The sequence below is a fragment of the Dermacentor andersoni genome, chromosome 9, assembly GCF_023375885.2.
Source record: "Dermacentor andersoni chromosome 9, qqDerAnde1_hic_scaffold, whole genome shotgun sequence".
In the NCBI taxonomy this organism is placed as follows: Eukaryota; Metazoa; Arthropoda; class Arachnida; order Ixodida; family Ixodidae; genus Dermacentor; species Dermacentor andersoni.
In genome coordinates this window covers 8,848,250-8,863,438 of record NC_092822.1, presented here as the reverse complement: position 1 = coordinate 8,863,438, position 15,189 = coordinate 8,848,250, and the positions used below count along the sequence as shown (strand labels likewise).

At 47.1% G+C, this 15,189-nt stretch overlaps 1 protein-coding gene across 1 annotated transcript in view; it reads left to right on the top strand.

Moving 5' to 3' along the window:
• Positions 1 to 2,300: 2,300 nt before the first annotated feature.
• The window catches only part of LOC126527458 (lysosomal alpha-mannosidase-like), a 68,836-nt gene continuing 55,947 nt past the window's right edge, over positions 2,301 to 15,189 (top strand). Inside the window, exons 1-3 of the mRNA XM_072284351.1 lie at positions 2,301 to 2,566; positions 3,425 to 3,527; positions 11,544 to 11,696. Of these exons, the coding sequence (XP_072140452.1) occupies positions 2,459 to 2,566; positions 3,425 to 3,527; positions 11,544 to 11,696 (364 nt within the window). The 5' untranslated portion in view covers positions 2,301 to 2,458. The remainder of the gene's footprint in view (positions 2,567 to 3,424; positions 3,528 to 11,543; positions 11,697 to 15,189) is intronic.

The window sequence follows — 15,189 nt, the reverse complement described above, 5'->3', positions numbered from 1 at the left end:
AGTTTCCTTCCTCCATGGGGAGTAGCTTCTTCTTTGGCTCCCGCCGGATCGGCAAGCGGCGCGGATGTTACGCGCGTGCGCCGATCAACGAGACCGTCTCGCGAGGCCTACACCGGAATGGACGAACACGATCGTTCGAACGCGCCACCGTTCGCTTGACCGTACGCGCGAACGACCAGGCGTTGATGTACAGCATGGGGCGAACATATTCGCTCGCTATCAGGTCGCGGTGAGTCGGACTTCCGCGATTTGTCGCGCGCCCTTCGGTATGTCTTGTAGATAGCAACTCGGATAGCAGGTATTAGTCTATGAAGGTGCAATAAATGACCTTGTGATTGTTTGCACTACTGTGTTGTTCCTTTATCCCATGAGCACGGATGAGAACCTCACACCTAAACGCTACTTTTCCCCTCTGTCGATCTCCGGATTACCCTGTAGTACCGAGTCGGAGTCAAGCAGGAAGGTGGCGAGCCGCATTAGCTTAAGCTCAACTGAATGTTTAAGTAGGTCGGTTTTAAAACATATAGTACGAGTATTTGTCCCGGCGGCTCCGTTGTTTCAATGACTCTGCCTCGCCATTTATTCATTCCTTCATCGATGATACTACGTGGCAGTTGTCCATTCTGTTGTCTCGCAGACGCTGTTGCGCGTTCTCTCCTCGTTGTACGCTCGCATCTATCCAGATGTTTACACAATGCAAAGCGCGCGGGGCGGCTCGCGCCGACCTCGACTACATTATCTGGGAGTGTATAGTGCAGCGACATACACCATTAAACACTGCAGCAACCCTATATTTAAAATCACCACGTCCGAGCAGTGGGAGGCTGTGCTCTTCAGCGCATGCCCGGATGGTCGACTCTGGGCCGTCCGGCTGGCCGACGACGCCGCGCGCCAATACTCAAGGTCCGGCCGCCGCCTATGGAAGGGGGCCGCGGTGGGGCTAGTCTTCCGGCACCCCGCCTCCCTTGACCTCAGCAAGGAGATTTACTAAAGTTCTGTATCTCTTTCTCTCTTTCTTCAGAGGCTGCATTACCGGCAGATGACAAAGGCGTATCCACGGGAAGGGGGGGGGGGGGGGACACCGGGCGCGTGATCCCCTCACCCCCACTGAACCTCTTTGTGTACCAGGATACCTGCCATAAAACAAAGTGCGACGACACCTGCCTGCCCGTCAATGCCGCAACCGATTTCAAGGTATACATTCATGTTGAAGTTCGTGCAGCGCTCACAGTTGGACGAAGGACAAGGAAAGTACACGGGCCATGCGCTGATTATATCAACTGATTTTGTCCGGAAACGCAGGAAGAAAGAAAACTAATACTGTTTTTTGTCACGTGTTCTAACGATGCCCTGTTAATTTTCTTTCTTGTTGCGTGTCTGGATAAAAGTCAGTTGAGAGTCTGCATATCTCGTGTACTTTCCTTGTCTTTCGTCCAACTGTGAGCGCTGCGCGAACTTGGACCATGAACGCCTGACAACTCGCTCGTTTTCCATCTTAATTCACGGTTTACAATACATTGCGACGACTAGACGATCGTCCACTGTCCGTGCAGACTCTATAGTGGAACACCGTGCTCACTACCAAACAGGAAAGCCGTGAAGCCGTGGACTATCGTGTTTCTTTCTTTATACGACTGGCTTGTGCGAGCGCATTTGACTGCGTGCGCGTCTGTCTGCGCGCGTTCACACATTCACCCACGGGGTCCTTTCTCTAGTCTTCCTTTTCTCGTGCTCCCCTTCCGCAGTATGAGTTGGCCAACCATGCGTACGTTTTTCTTGTTGACATCGCCGCATTCTCCGTTTCTATTTTCTCTCTGCCTGTCGTATTCATTTTGTTTATTGCCGAATTTCCCCGATTAGTTCCCCGAAATGGCTAGGTTGGGTCATTGACTACTTTCGAACACAATGTAATCTTCTTTTATCAATGAACTACATGTGCGCAAGCTGGTTGCAGATGTCGAAACTCACGACGTCGAGGTGAGATGGGAACTTCATGGTAGCGCCGTTGCTGTCCTTAGCTGCCGCTTTTTTCTCGCTCGATCGTCTTCAGATTTGAAATCAAGCTCAACTTTATGTTCCTTGCAAGTGTTAAGAGCTCTAAAATGCGATCTGCCAAGAAGCTCTGGTATTTACGGTGAACTCAGAACATAGAAAAAAGTATACGAATATAAGAGGACAGCTTCCGCCCTTAGCTGGCAGCCATTCTTCGTAGCAAGAAAGGAGCCTGCGTAACCAGAGCGCTAGCGACAGGCAGCGATGCAATGCGAGCCTCTGTAGGAGTGTGGGTATACATCTATACACGCAGTCGGGGGCTCGGGGCGTCGGCTGCAGAGTATCTGCGCACTTGGAAGCTCGCGTTGACCAGCAGCAAGTTTGCTCGACGGATCCGCTAATCATCACCGGTGAGCTCAGCGCGGACGATCTCGCACAAGCCGCGGACACGGTGTGTGCGCCTGGCATGGCGCGCCTGCGGCTACCGTGGCTTATCGTGGCCCTGTGCGCCGCCGTCTCGTGCCGATGGCAGTCTTCGCGCAAGCACCCGACGGGAAGCGGCTGCGGGTTTCAGGTGATTCGGCGAACATTTTGATATTATAGCATAAGGGAGGGTGCGTGTATGTCCGAGAGCTGTGCTAGAGACATCTTCTGACGTTATGGTGAGCCACTGTCGTCCTAGAGAAATTGCTGGCTTGCCTCATAAGCTTGCTCGAAAATTTTCTTAAGGAAACTCTGGCGCTGATGTCTACACGGGAGCTGCATGCATACGGCTGTTCAGGCAACGACGTGTACGTAAGCTATAGAAAAGATTATCGAGCGCAATATGAAGACGAGGACGGGCTTAGGAGCAAGTGGGCAAGATAAACGGTGGAAACATTAGAAATGTAGACAAGGCAAACAAACGACGAGCGTGGGTTTCGGTTCTGCGTGCATCTAGCCTTGTAATATTTCTCTTCATTTCGCGCGCAATAATCTTCTTTACGGATATGAAGCAGCTACGCCAGCAACGAGCAATCTTAAGTTATAATCTTAAAGAGAGCATGAGTTATAGAAGGCTCTCTTGACACGGCACTGAGTGCGTCAGTACTGCGTCGATATTCTTATATCAAAATGAATGTGCTTTTCTGAAGTCATTCTGCGGTTAATAAAATCGCATTCCGTGTCCTAGCTGCCGCGGTGCGCTTGTATTGACCAGCCTACGAAGCTTCAGCTGAGAGTGTAGCGTGCACCCTGCCCTTCACTTTCCCTCATTTCTTTGCGCTGCTTTGCCACCTCCTTCACCATCACGCGTGCATAAACAACCGCAGTTTGATTCTTCTGAGCTTTCTTTTTCCCCACCCGCCACCACAGACGGCCAGAGCTCGAGCGCGTTTTAGGCGAAGGAGCTCTCCAAACACATCTCTGACGCTGCTGTTTATCGTCCCCTCAGAGCTGCCCCGAGATGTCCCGTGACTACCTGAACGTGCACATCATCTGCCACAGCCACTTGGACGCCGGCTGGTTGGATACCGTCGGCAATCTTTTCACATCTAGTAAGATACTCTCAACATCTTGCGTCACATGTCTTGCGAAATAAATACAGAAACGGTTTGCATACAGCCTATTTAATATGCTGGTAGATGTATGGACTACAGTTGAAAACGTAATCACGTGTTTTAAGCTTGCCTTCTGAGAAAATTTGCGCGTGCATAATATAATTTTCTTTCTCTAATTTATTTATTTATTTATTTATTTATTTATTTATTTATTTATTTATTTATTTTGCTTGCACAGTGTGTGACGGCATCATCGCTGTGCCACTATATCGGCGCTGCCGCTTTTTCCTGTCTTGGCTGTCCTTAGCTGAAACTGAAAAGGTTTTTGAGGAGGAGCGATATTTTGGCGGGCTTCTTGGTCCATCTTCGAAAACCAGTGTGCACAGCGACGATATATAAACAGAAAAACAAACCCTTGAACATAAGAAGGGGCGCTGCAAGCAGCTGCACCGGTCGGACGCACGTTCATATCGCTCCCGAGATATCGTTCTTTTTTGCCCGGAATGTTTCGGAGTACGCCCCGGCCGAAAAGGGGAGCGACACCACGACTGTGCTCTTCGTCACTGACGGACAGCACATTCGACGTTTCTGCGTATGAAGCAGGTATCCAAAATCGCACTTGTAGACCACATACACCCGCCACTGATATCAGCATGGCACACGAGTCCTTTCTTCGAAGATACCGGTCTGCAACCCCTTCTCCGTCTTCAGCGCTGAAAACACCCCTTTGAGATAGGACAGAACACTTCTTATTCATCCAAAACTGCTAAAAGACCAAAGGTAGGGTTAAGTGCCCCCCGGGCAACTGAGACTCACGTTCGACTCTATTGACCCTTTTCATGGCGATCCCGTGGGCGCTGCCATGTTTGGTCGCGTCGTGACGCGTCCATTGCTTGCCTCCGGTGCCTCTGTGCTGACAATGGATGTACATGACGCTGGTGTGGCTGTGCAAACCTCTGTTTCGGCGGATGTCGTAGATGGTGACTGAGTGGACGACACGCGAAACTTTGGCTACGGCTCCAAAGGACGTGTAAGCGCTTTCAGAGCTCATTACGCTTTGTCGAAACGGCGTGAGAAGTGTGCACGGTGCTTGTAATAATCAAAAGCGGGGATAAAAATGTATTCCAAGCTATCCTAAGTTTCCGCTTATGAATTGCATGAATCAATATCAGTGTATTTAGCTCTTCGTTCTTTATTTAGCAAATACTTTTAAGTAGCGGCTTGTCACGTTTCTGACTCAGTAATGTTCCCCGGGCGGTCACTATATATCTGATTATTTTCTGCCTGATCGCTCGCGGTTGCAATATATTTGTTCTTTCTCGGCACAAGGCTTGCAACGTAAATGTTGTTTACGTTGTAATAGCTCATAGGCGCCGACTACGGGGAGATCCGGGGCTCGAGCACCCGCTACACACCCCCCCCCCCCCCCCCCGGCGATGCCGAAGCCTCCTCCCCCCCCCCCCCCTCACACACACCTCAAGTGTCATTACTAGAGTTTTTCACCCACATCATCTGAGGTTTCTTTTGACTTGCCTCGACCTTTTCACTTAAAGTTCTATTGTGGCTAATAGCTTACTATATCATTGTTGGTGCTGATGTGCATGGCTTTTAATTCATACTTTCGCTTAATTTGTGCAAACCCAGACAATAGGAGGACAAGCGCATTAGAAGCACCAGCGGTGGCTGCCTCATCCTTATTTTCTCACTTCAACATTGTTTTAAATTTACGCTGTAAACACTATGCACACACACAATATATATAAATATATACAAAGAATGAATTTCATTATATTTTTGAAAGAGAAGAAGATAGCCAATTAACAATTACTTCTAAAGTTATAGATAGCCTATACCTAGAGTTGTTGTATGTTCACCTCACTTCAAATTGCGTTGTGTGCTTTTTTGAACCTTAAAAAAAAAAACCTACAGAGTACAGTGAATCCTTCGGCAAGTCTTTTATCAACGGCGTGGGAAATGCATGTGAATGATATGTGTCTCAGTATGCTTCTTTTTCCAGTAAACAATGCTAACCACTCACGAAAAGAAGCATTTCTAATAATTTATAACATTTATTAGGGATGGAAACAGTCACTTGCATGCAGAAGTCAAACATTTATACAGGGTGTCCCCGTGAACTATCATTCACCAAGATTTAAAAAAAGAGCAATGCGTTACTCGAAGAAACTCTAGTGCATATTGTTTCCAGTACAATGGAGTAGCTGCCAGTAATTTTTTTCGTTACTGACGTACGTTTAATTAGGTCACTGTAATTAATTATCTAACTCGAGCAGTACTGTCCTAATTATCAAAGTGTCAATGAGGCATTTGTAGGCACAGCCAAGAGACATCTCAATGCGGTATTTTCATCGACGCACTAATTGCGTGCTAATTTTTTGCGATTGATAAATAAACTCTGAAAATATGGAGAATACCACGTGACTGCGCTCCCACCTGCATCACAAAGCAGCGCCCTCGAACACGCTCCCTCTGAGTTAGCCAGGACGAAATAAAGGAAACAAAGAAAAACATCGTGATCGAGCCAGTGCCTTATCAGCCGCATCACGGCCGAATTAACACGTCGCGTTTGGTGTTAGTTGGAAACAAGCTCTGATAGCTGTTGTCTTAGCGTAGATAAAGTGCACGGATTGCTTTTTTTTTTTTGCCACTTTACCTAACACCACAAAAGCGAATTGACAAAATCAGAGCAAATGTTTAAAGGTGCGTTTTGTTTTGTCCCAGTCGCCATGTCTTTGTCTAATGAGCAGAAGGAAGACATGATCCTTGTCTTGCGAGCTGCAAATGGCTACAAGAGGAAGGTCGCAAATATATCAGTCATGGAAGTGCGGCGGTATAGACCAAACGCATCGGCTATCATCAGATATTATGAAAACCTGCCACAAACCGGCAGCTTCAAGAAACAGCGGCGGAGGACTCCATCTTTGAGTCATGGCTTATGCATGGATGCTCTACCATTTAAGGTCTCAAACCCACATGCTAGCATGCGGGGCGTGGACACCCTGGTATCAATTTCCAAGTCCTCAGTTTAGAGGATTCTAAATGACGGCCTTTCACTCGTATACCATCTTAACCAGCTCAATGCTTGGAAGATAGGGACCTGTAGAATCGCCTAGAGTTCTCTAATTGGGTCCTCACAAAAGCAAATGCCCTGTTGACAATTTGATGATTAGGACAGTAGTTCTTTAGATAATTAATTGCAGTTACCGAAATTAAATTATTATCAGCAACAAAAAATCACTGGTGGCCTCAGTAACGCTACTGCTCTTTTTTAAGTCTTTGTGCATGATAGTGGGAGCACCCTGTATATGAGCATAATTCACTCAGTAACCGAAATGAGTCCAAGCGCCAGATTCACTTGAAATCGGAATCAACAGCAGTCGTGCGCAGGAGCGCTTATACTCGGACTCACAGAAAGAAAAAACCAATACAGAGAGAAGCTGCAGTTTCGGCGGAAAGGCGAAGCAGTATTAGAGATAGCGAAGTATACGACGCTTACACGAAGGAAGATTACGCCACCGAAAGACGCCAGATTCTTGGTGGTGCGAGAGGACTTAGGCTTTGAAACTGTCTCCTAATATGAGGTCTTGTAAATTCCCATATTCTCCGACAGGTGACCTATATATATATACCTATATCAGAATCAGTTTTTATTTCCCTCAAGGAAAAAGGGACCCCAGACAAAAAGCTGCTCATTGAGCAGCTTGACGAGGCCTGGGGCCCTACAGGCAGCGGCAAAACAGCAGTGTATGTCGTACACCTGTACGAGAGAAAAAAAGAAGTAACATGAGAAAAAAAAAGAAAGAAACTGTTCGCACCAAGCTGTGAAGAACGAGAAAAATAAATATTTACATATACAGACACCAATACAAAACCATATAATTGTACACTGACATGTTATATTCACACGTACACGCGCAAACACCCGTAGAAGTGGCGCGCGTACGCCCCTATATATACATATATACATATATGCACCTACATATACATTCACATATACACAGGCACATGACATATATACAAACACCACTCAAGTGCACACATGTATACTTTTAAGTTAAATATTGTAGTAAACTCTCTCTCTCTCTCTCTCTAAATATATATATATATATGGGGTTCTGAAAGCTGGTCAGCCCCCCCCCCCCCGGAGAAACGAAGACTTTCCGCCTATTAAGTAGCTATATATATATATATATATATATATATATATATATATATATATATATATATAGTAGCAACTACGTATTATCGCTAAGCACTCGCTTACTGTGGGAACCTTTACGAAAGAAACGTTAAGCTTCGAACATTAGCATGCCGCCGGTGTAGTCGCTGTCACCCATGCTTCGGCTCATCGATTGAAGTATGCGCCCGTTCACTTATTCCTGATACGTTGGCGATAAGCGGGCGCAAGTTTGCATGTGAGTTGGGCTGTGTGTGTGTCTAGATAACGTGCGAGAAACTTGCTATATGCCAAAAAGCGGCGATACTTCCTTCGTCAACGAGCGGTATACTCACTCGTGAGGATGTTCCGGGGTTTGGTTGCAATGCGGACACCTTGCGTTTGAGGCAACGATATACCAGTTCAAGTTTACGGGAGTATTCATCGTGGTCAGATCCACCGTGGGGTGAAATCGTGGCTAACCGCACTTGCTACTCGTTGAAGATAGCGCTCGGCCTATAGGCAACGAAAGGGCAACTGTATAGCTATTTTGCTACAGGAGACTGGCACAGAGAGGCCAACGTTGTTTCGGCTATACAGCGCCCCTCCCGTACAGCATATATACGTGTAGGTGTCCCGGACCGGCATCGCGACTCCCGTGGCTGCCGGGTCAGGCATGCGTCCTGTTTTTTTTTCTCGGGTGCCTCACATGGAGCACTTCGGCGTGATGCACTCAGACGTGAGAAGTAGCAAGAGTTCGCGTTTCATTAGACACAAACTATGTTATGCGCATGCCCACTCGCGTACAACGAAGGAGGTCAAACATACCTTCCTTGATGTTGGTGACTGACAGCTCCTCTGTCGCTAATTCTATGACACACTTCCTGTGCCCATGGCATGGCATATCTTCAGTGACATGCTGGGACGCAAACGGCCAAATCGGCCCGCCCAGAATGGCACTGCCGCTGAACGTTCTCCCCGTCGAGTTGGTATTACAAGCGGGAGATATGTTTCCGTCCGCCTACACAAGCATTTGCCTTACCCATATAGAACCGCAAATCAAGGCTTGCGACAACGCACGCATCGTTGCCGCCCCTCACGCATCTTAGCGACCCCGAAGCACGTTGTCGGTGCTTACTAGCGCGCCAAGTGGGGCAAGGACAGTTCTCCACATGCCGCGCTCAAACTGGTACGCTGCTCTCACAATCCAGGCTTCATAACCTTATAAATACAGAAGCTGTGCTCTATTCCCCAGTGCCCGACATGTCCGCCTAGAGCAACAGCCGAGGATCTCATATGGCCGTGCCCGGCATCAGGAGCCGTCCGAGAGAGGACGCTTCGTTCCCTCGAAGGACCTTGAGCACTACGAGACTGGACCGCTCCTCTTCTGAACCTCCGGCCTTCTGACACAGCGATTTTGGCAGGCCTTTCTACAATACTTCCGCGAACTAGTGAGACCTGGCCGGTGCTTCGCGGAGGAGACGTTATCGGACGTTGATGAAGACCCCCTTCCTTATATTCCTACAGCAAGGCTTAAGCCTAACTTTAAGCAGAAATAAAAACGTACTTAAACAAAAATGAAAGGAACGCTTTGCGATCACCAGAATGTAGCGTAAATCTGCGAGTGAGGCCGCTACACATTCTTAAAGCGAAGTTTTGCTTTGCCTTTCCTTCCGAGTTGGGTATCTCAGCGAACATGGCGCATATATACGAAGGCTATATATGTGCGCCGAATGCAAGTGCCAACAAACGGACTTTTATAACGCCTATACGCTGACCGACAAATCAGTGTCTGTAAGAGCAGCTCTGTCTTTCGCAATAAATAATTCAAGAATTAGTCCATCTCTCCGTGAATGTTGACCATAATGCGATTAGCATTGAATCAATGTAGCGACACACCGTATTGCCACCAACGAAGCGCGTCATGCGCAAGGCATGTACTGCAGCCAGGTTCCTCTTTCGCGCTTCCCACTGCGCCATCTAGCGGCGCCATCGCGAGATCCACGCGTGGCCTCTGCGTGAATGTATATCCAGAAAGATCGTCTTAATACATATGTGTCGCGGGTTTGATTCCGCCTAGCGCAGGAGAAATTTTAAAGTATTTTTTTTTTCTCATTGAAAAGCGGGACACGAGGGAAATGAAGCGGCACACACCGCGGCCCTCTACTTTCTGCGCGAACCTGTTTCATAGCATTTTCCCGTTCAGGCCATAACAATAGGCATCTCAAAGCACACAGATCTTGTCAAGGAATAGAACGTTTATTCAACGCATTCTTTGATCTACATGATGTTCTTTGGCATATCCATTCGGGTATGTTCCACTGTGTGTGTACCCGTCCTTGTCCAATCTTCCAGAATGGGTACGTGCCACTCGTGACGTAAGAGGTACGGAATCCTTAAATGCAGCCAGCTATGTGTCGTACCACTCTGCATGTGTGCCATTGCCATTCTTCAATAGGCAGGCATCGTTCATCGCCTTCGTTTTCGTGACATCGCTGTGTAGGCGTCTGCCTGATTTGGTGTTTGTATTTCGGCATAGCTTGTGAGAGGTGTAGTGCCTAAATATTTCTTTACGTTATAGTTATGTCCTTTGGGGTGGATAAAGAGTTTCATGAGGTTGCACGCTGCATTGGTTGAAAGCAAACATAATTGTACGCATCGCCTTTGGTTGTGCAAGAATTAATACACGACACTGAAGCTGAAAGAAAGTTGAAGACAGCCGAAGACAAAGGTCATCCTGACCCCGTCGGGCACCATCGCCTACCCACGAGTATCGCTCTGCTCACCGAACTGACCGGGAGGCGAGTGCACTTCCTGGCGCGAGTTAATGGACCACTCGAAGCGCGGGAAGGTTGATTGTAAGAACAAAATGCATTACGCGGTAACCGCGAGGTGGAGGTGGTACCGCTATAAACGCAAAGTTGTTCATTCGCGCTGGCCCTTTTCTGCGACGAATATTGCAAGGACCCTGGTTTAAATACGAAACACCGGCACACCGATATACAGAAATGTGAGTGCGCGTTTGCGTGCGTGAGAGGTCAAATTTAGTCAAAATTGATCTGGAACGCCCTCGCACGCATTCACGCGCGTGTGTATCTGTAATTGGTGAGGGCGCTTCAAGATTAGTTTGGACCACATTGGGATCGTTACCGTGCATTTGCGATGACTTTGATATGAGCATCGCAGTGGAAATTCCACGCGCCACCAAGCTCGTTTTTTAAACATCCAAGCGCGTGCAAGTCTATGCTCTCATTATCCGCTGTCGAAAGTCCGCTTCGTCGCGTATTATCCCTTCCTTTCTGCCACCAATCCTTGTGCTGTCATCCTTTTAGAAGTCTGCACAGTCCCCAGTTTCAGCCCCCAGGTCAACTCTAGTGCTTCACGTTTGGATCCAGCCATAAGGTTAATCTTGTCAAAGCGGATAAGTACATGACTTGTTCAATTCCTTTCCTCAACCCCTTCCTATTTTTTTTTTCTTTGCTGCCCGGATTCCTCTCCCCTAGTGCAGGGTAACAAACCAGGTACAACACGATTGACTTGCCTGCCCCCTACCTCTCTATCTCGTGCTCTGCACATGTATCGCTGGATAAATACTCTGAGATCCTATTTGAATATGCTCAATCGTTTCTGCGCCATTTTCACACACTTTCACAGATTTAGCTCCACCTAGTTTTGTTTCGCACACTTTGTTTCGGGATATCCAGGTGAAATGTACTCCCCCATCTCTGTTTGTTAACGTAAAGCTTTAACCGTGACGTTAAATTTTCGATAGGCTGTTGTGTGTCCCGCGTTTCTCTTCACCCAAAACCTGATGTCGTCCCGCGTGCCGCCTACCGCAGGTGTGCAGCACATCTACACGTCCGTGCGGGACAGCCTGATGAAGTACCCGCAGCGCAGGTTCGTCAGCGCCGAGAACGTCTTCTTCAGCCGGTGGATGACGCTGCAGAAGGCGCACCAGGCCAAGGAGTCCGTGCACGAGCTCGTTCGGGCAGGTATACGCGCGCGCCCGAGCTGCGCGCCGCGGCCGTCCACTTTGCGCACCCGCGGCGCCGTCCGTCGCTTCGGTCAGCTGCGAAAGCAATGCCCTTCGTGCGAAGGCAGCGGGAAAAAGGAAGTTGGACCGAGAACGATGAGAATTAACGGCTCATTTGGTTACCTACAGGTATTTTGAAATATTCCTTCATTTCTTATTAATATATACTCTCAAAATTCCGTTTCCTATAACCCTAAGCTGCCTATTATAAACTAGTGACGAACTTATTTTACATATTATATATCATCATCAGCCTAGTTACACCCACTGCAGGGCAAAGGCCTCTCCCATACTTCTCCAACTACCCCGGTCATGTACTAATTGTGGCCATGTTGTCCCTGCAAACGTCTTAATGTCATCCGCCCACCTAACTTTCTGCCGCCCCCTACTACGCTTCCCTTCCCTTGGAATCCAGTCCGTAACCCTTAATGACCATCGGTTATCTTCCCTCCTCATTACATGTCCGGCCCATGCCCATTTCTTTTTCTTGATTTCAACTAAGATGTCATTTACCCGCGTTTGTTCCCTCACCCAATCTGCTATATGCTTATCCCTTAACGTTACATCTATCATTCTTCTTTCCATAGCAAGTTGCGTCGTCCTCAATTTCAGCAGAACCCTTTTCGTAAGCCTCCAGGTTTCTGCCCCGTAGGTGAGTACTGGTAAGACACAGCTGTTATACACTTTCCTCTTGAGGGATAGTGGCAACCTGCTGTTCATGATTTGAGAATGCCTGCCAAACGCACCCCAGCCCATTCTTATTCTTCTGGTTATTTCAGTCTCATGATCCGGATCCGTGGTCACTACCTGCCCTAAGTAGATGTATTCCCTTACCACTTCCAGTGCCTCGCTACCTATCGTAAACTTCTGTTCTCTTCCGAGACTGTTAAACATTACTTTAGTTTTCTGTAGATTAATTTTCAGACCCACCCTTCTGCTTTGCCTCTCCAGGTCAGTGAGCATGCATTGCAATTGGTCTCCTGAGTTACTAAGCAAGGCAATATCATCAGCGAATCGCATGTTACTAAGGTATTCTCCATCAACTTTTATCCCCAATTCTTCCCACTCAAGGTCTCTGAATACCTCCTGTAAACATGCTGTGAATAGCATTGGAGGTATCGTATCTCCCTGTCTGACGCCTTTCTTTATTGGGATTTTGTTGCTCTCTTTGTGGAGGATTACGGTGGCTGTGGAACCGCTATAGATATCTTCCAGTATCTTTACATATGGCTCATATTCACCCTGATTCCGTAGTGCCTTCATGACTGCTGAGGTTTCGACTGAATCAAATGCTTTTTCGTAATCAATGAAGGCTATATATAAGGGTTGGTTATATTCCGCACATTTCTCTATCACCTGATTGATAGTGTGAATATGGTCTATTGTTGAGTAGCCTTTACGGAATCCTGCCTGGTCCTTTGGTTGACAGAAGTCTAAGGTATTCCTGATTCTATTTGCGATTACCTTAGTAAATACTTTGTAGGTAACGGACAGTAAGCTGATCGGTCTATAAGTTTTCAAGTCTTTGGCGTCCCCTTTCTTATGGATTAGGATTATGTTAGCGTTCTTCCAAGATTCCGGTACGTTCGAGGTCATGAGACATTGTGTATATAGGGCGGCCAATCTTTCTAGGACAACGTTCCCACCATCCTTCAACAAATCTGCTGTTACCTGATCCTCCCCAGCTGCCTTCCCCCTTTGCATAGCTCCCAAGGCGTTCTTTACCTCTTCCGGTGTTACCTGTGGGATTTCAAGTTCCTCTAGCCTATTCTCTCTCACCTTATCGTCGTGGATGTTACTGGTACTGTATAAATCTCTATAAAACTCTTCAGCCACTTGAACTATCTCATCCATATTAGTAACGATATTGCCAGCTTTGTCTCTTAACGCACACATCTGATTTTTGCCTATTCCTAGTTTCTTCTTCACTGCTTTTAGGCTTCCTCCGTTCCTGAGAGCCTGTTCAATTCTTTCCATATTATAGTTCCTTATGTCCGCTGTCTTACGCTTGTTGATTAACTACATACATCTACATCTTTGGAGCGCAAAGTTATGCCGAAGGGTGTGATTTGAAGTAATTCTCACCCGATTGCATTGCCGAGTTCCGTCACTAAATGCTTGCGCGCATAGATCTGGTCTGGTATCTTTTGCAGTGAAGACGAATACTTGGACCATTTTGTACTCTCATGTCATCGCTACCCATCTTAATGAGAGAGAAAAATTCCTCCCCGTAAGGTTGGCCTCAGCATGACATTTTTGTAGTCCTTGCTTTTGAGGCCTTAACGTTCGGGTTCAGGTATAAGAATAATCGCGCCGAAGTGGAAAAGTACAGTCTCACCGACGACCTTGCTAATCTCTCTCTCTCTTTCATTTCGTTATTATATCGTCTGTAGCTTTGTGTGCAGAATTGAAAAAAAATAATTTTCCTTCTTTTCTTTTCTAGTACAAGAGCAAGCTTTCTTTAATTACGCCTTTTTAATTACTTCGACCAGATACTGTACTCAGATTTGAAAATGCGTGTTCATGGTGTTCAATTGCAGTGAGCTGATAGGTGGAGGTGCGATTTCGGGCGTCACTTCTTCCAGGCAATCCTCTGCCAATCCTGCTGCCAGGCAATCTTCTGCAACTTCCATAAAAGAGTCCCTCCATTCAAGTGTCTGAGCGGTTTGTGCGCATTGTAGGCACCTTCAATAGAAACAGTCGCAGTAAGAAATTGCGCAAACATTGTAATTTTAAATTATAGGCGCATGATCAGACTTCCTAAATATAACAAATAAATGCTGCTCTATGGAAACTGCAGAAGAAGAGGACCGACGGCAATGTCTTCCAGCCCCGTTGATTTATCTGTTCATTTATTGTTCTTTATTGCAGCGCAAGCGCAATAAAGAACAACTAACTTTTACCAACTGGAATGTTTCCTTCGTTTCTTTTTCTTTTCTTTTTTAACCTAGAGGTAAGTATAAATATAAATATATATCTGAGAGGAACAGATTAATGTTCTTTTTATATGTTGTCTTCCTTGTGGCATCGTGGTAGCGCCTTGCGGATGACAACGTTTTTTTTCATAAGCTTTCCTTCGATTGAGAATTTACGCATAACCTGGGAAGCCCGAAGACTTCGTTGTCCGGCAGACCATGGTGTCATATACGGCGAGGGGCGAGCCGCGCGTCTTACGCAGCCGTTTATTTTGTAAGCCTCAGCTCCTTCACCTGGATGATGCGACCCTCCTTTTAACAAGAAAGGAGAACCTCCGGCGCCGCACCCGTGCTCTCATACCTCCGTGTTGTTGCGACGCCTGTTTCTCGAACACCGACCGGCGTTACTATTGGGTAGCGTGGCGTTGTCGGCGGGCTGCAGGCGTCCGGTAGACCACGGCGACCAGGCAAGGACGAGACGATTTCTAGTGCGAAACTTGCACTGTTTATTCAATGGTTGGTGAAGGATAAGAAGAA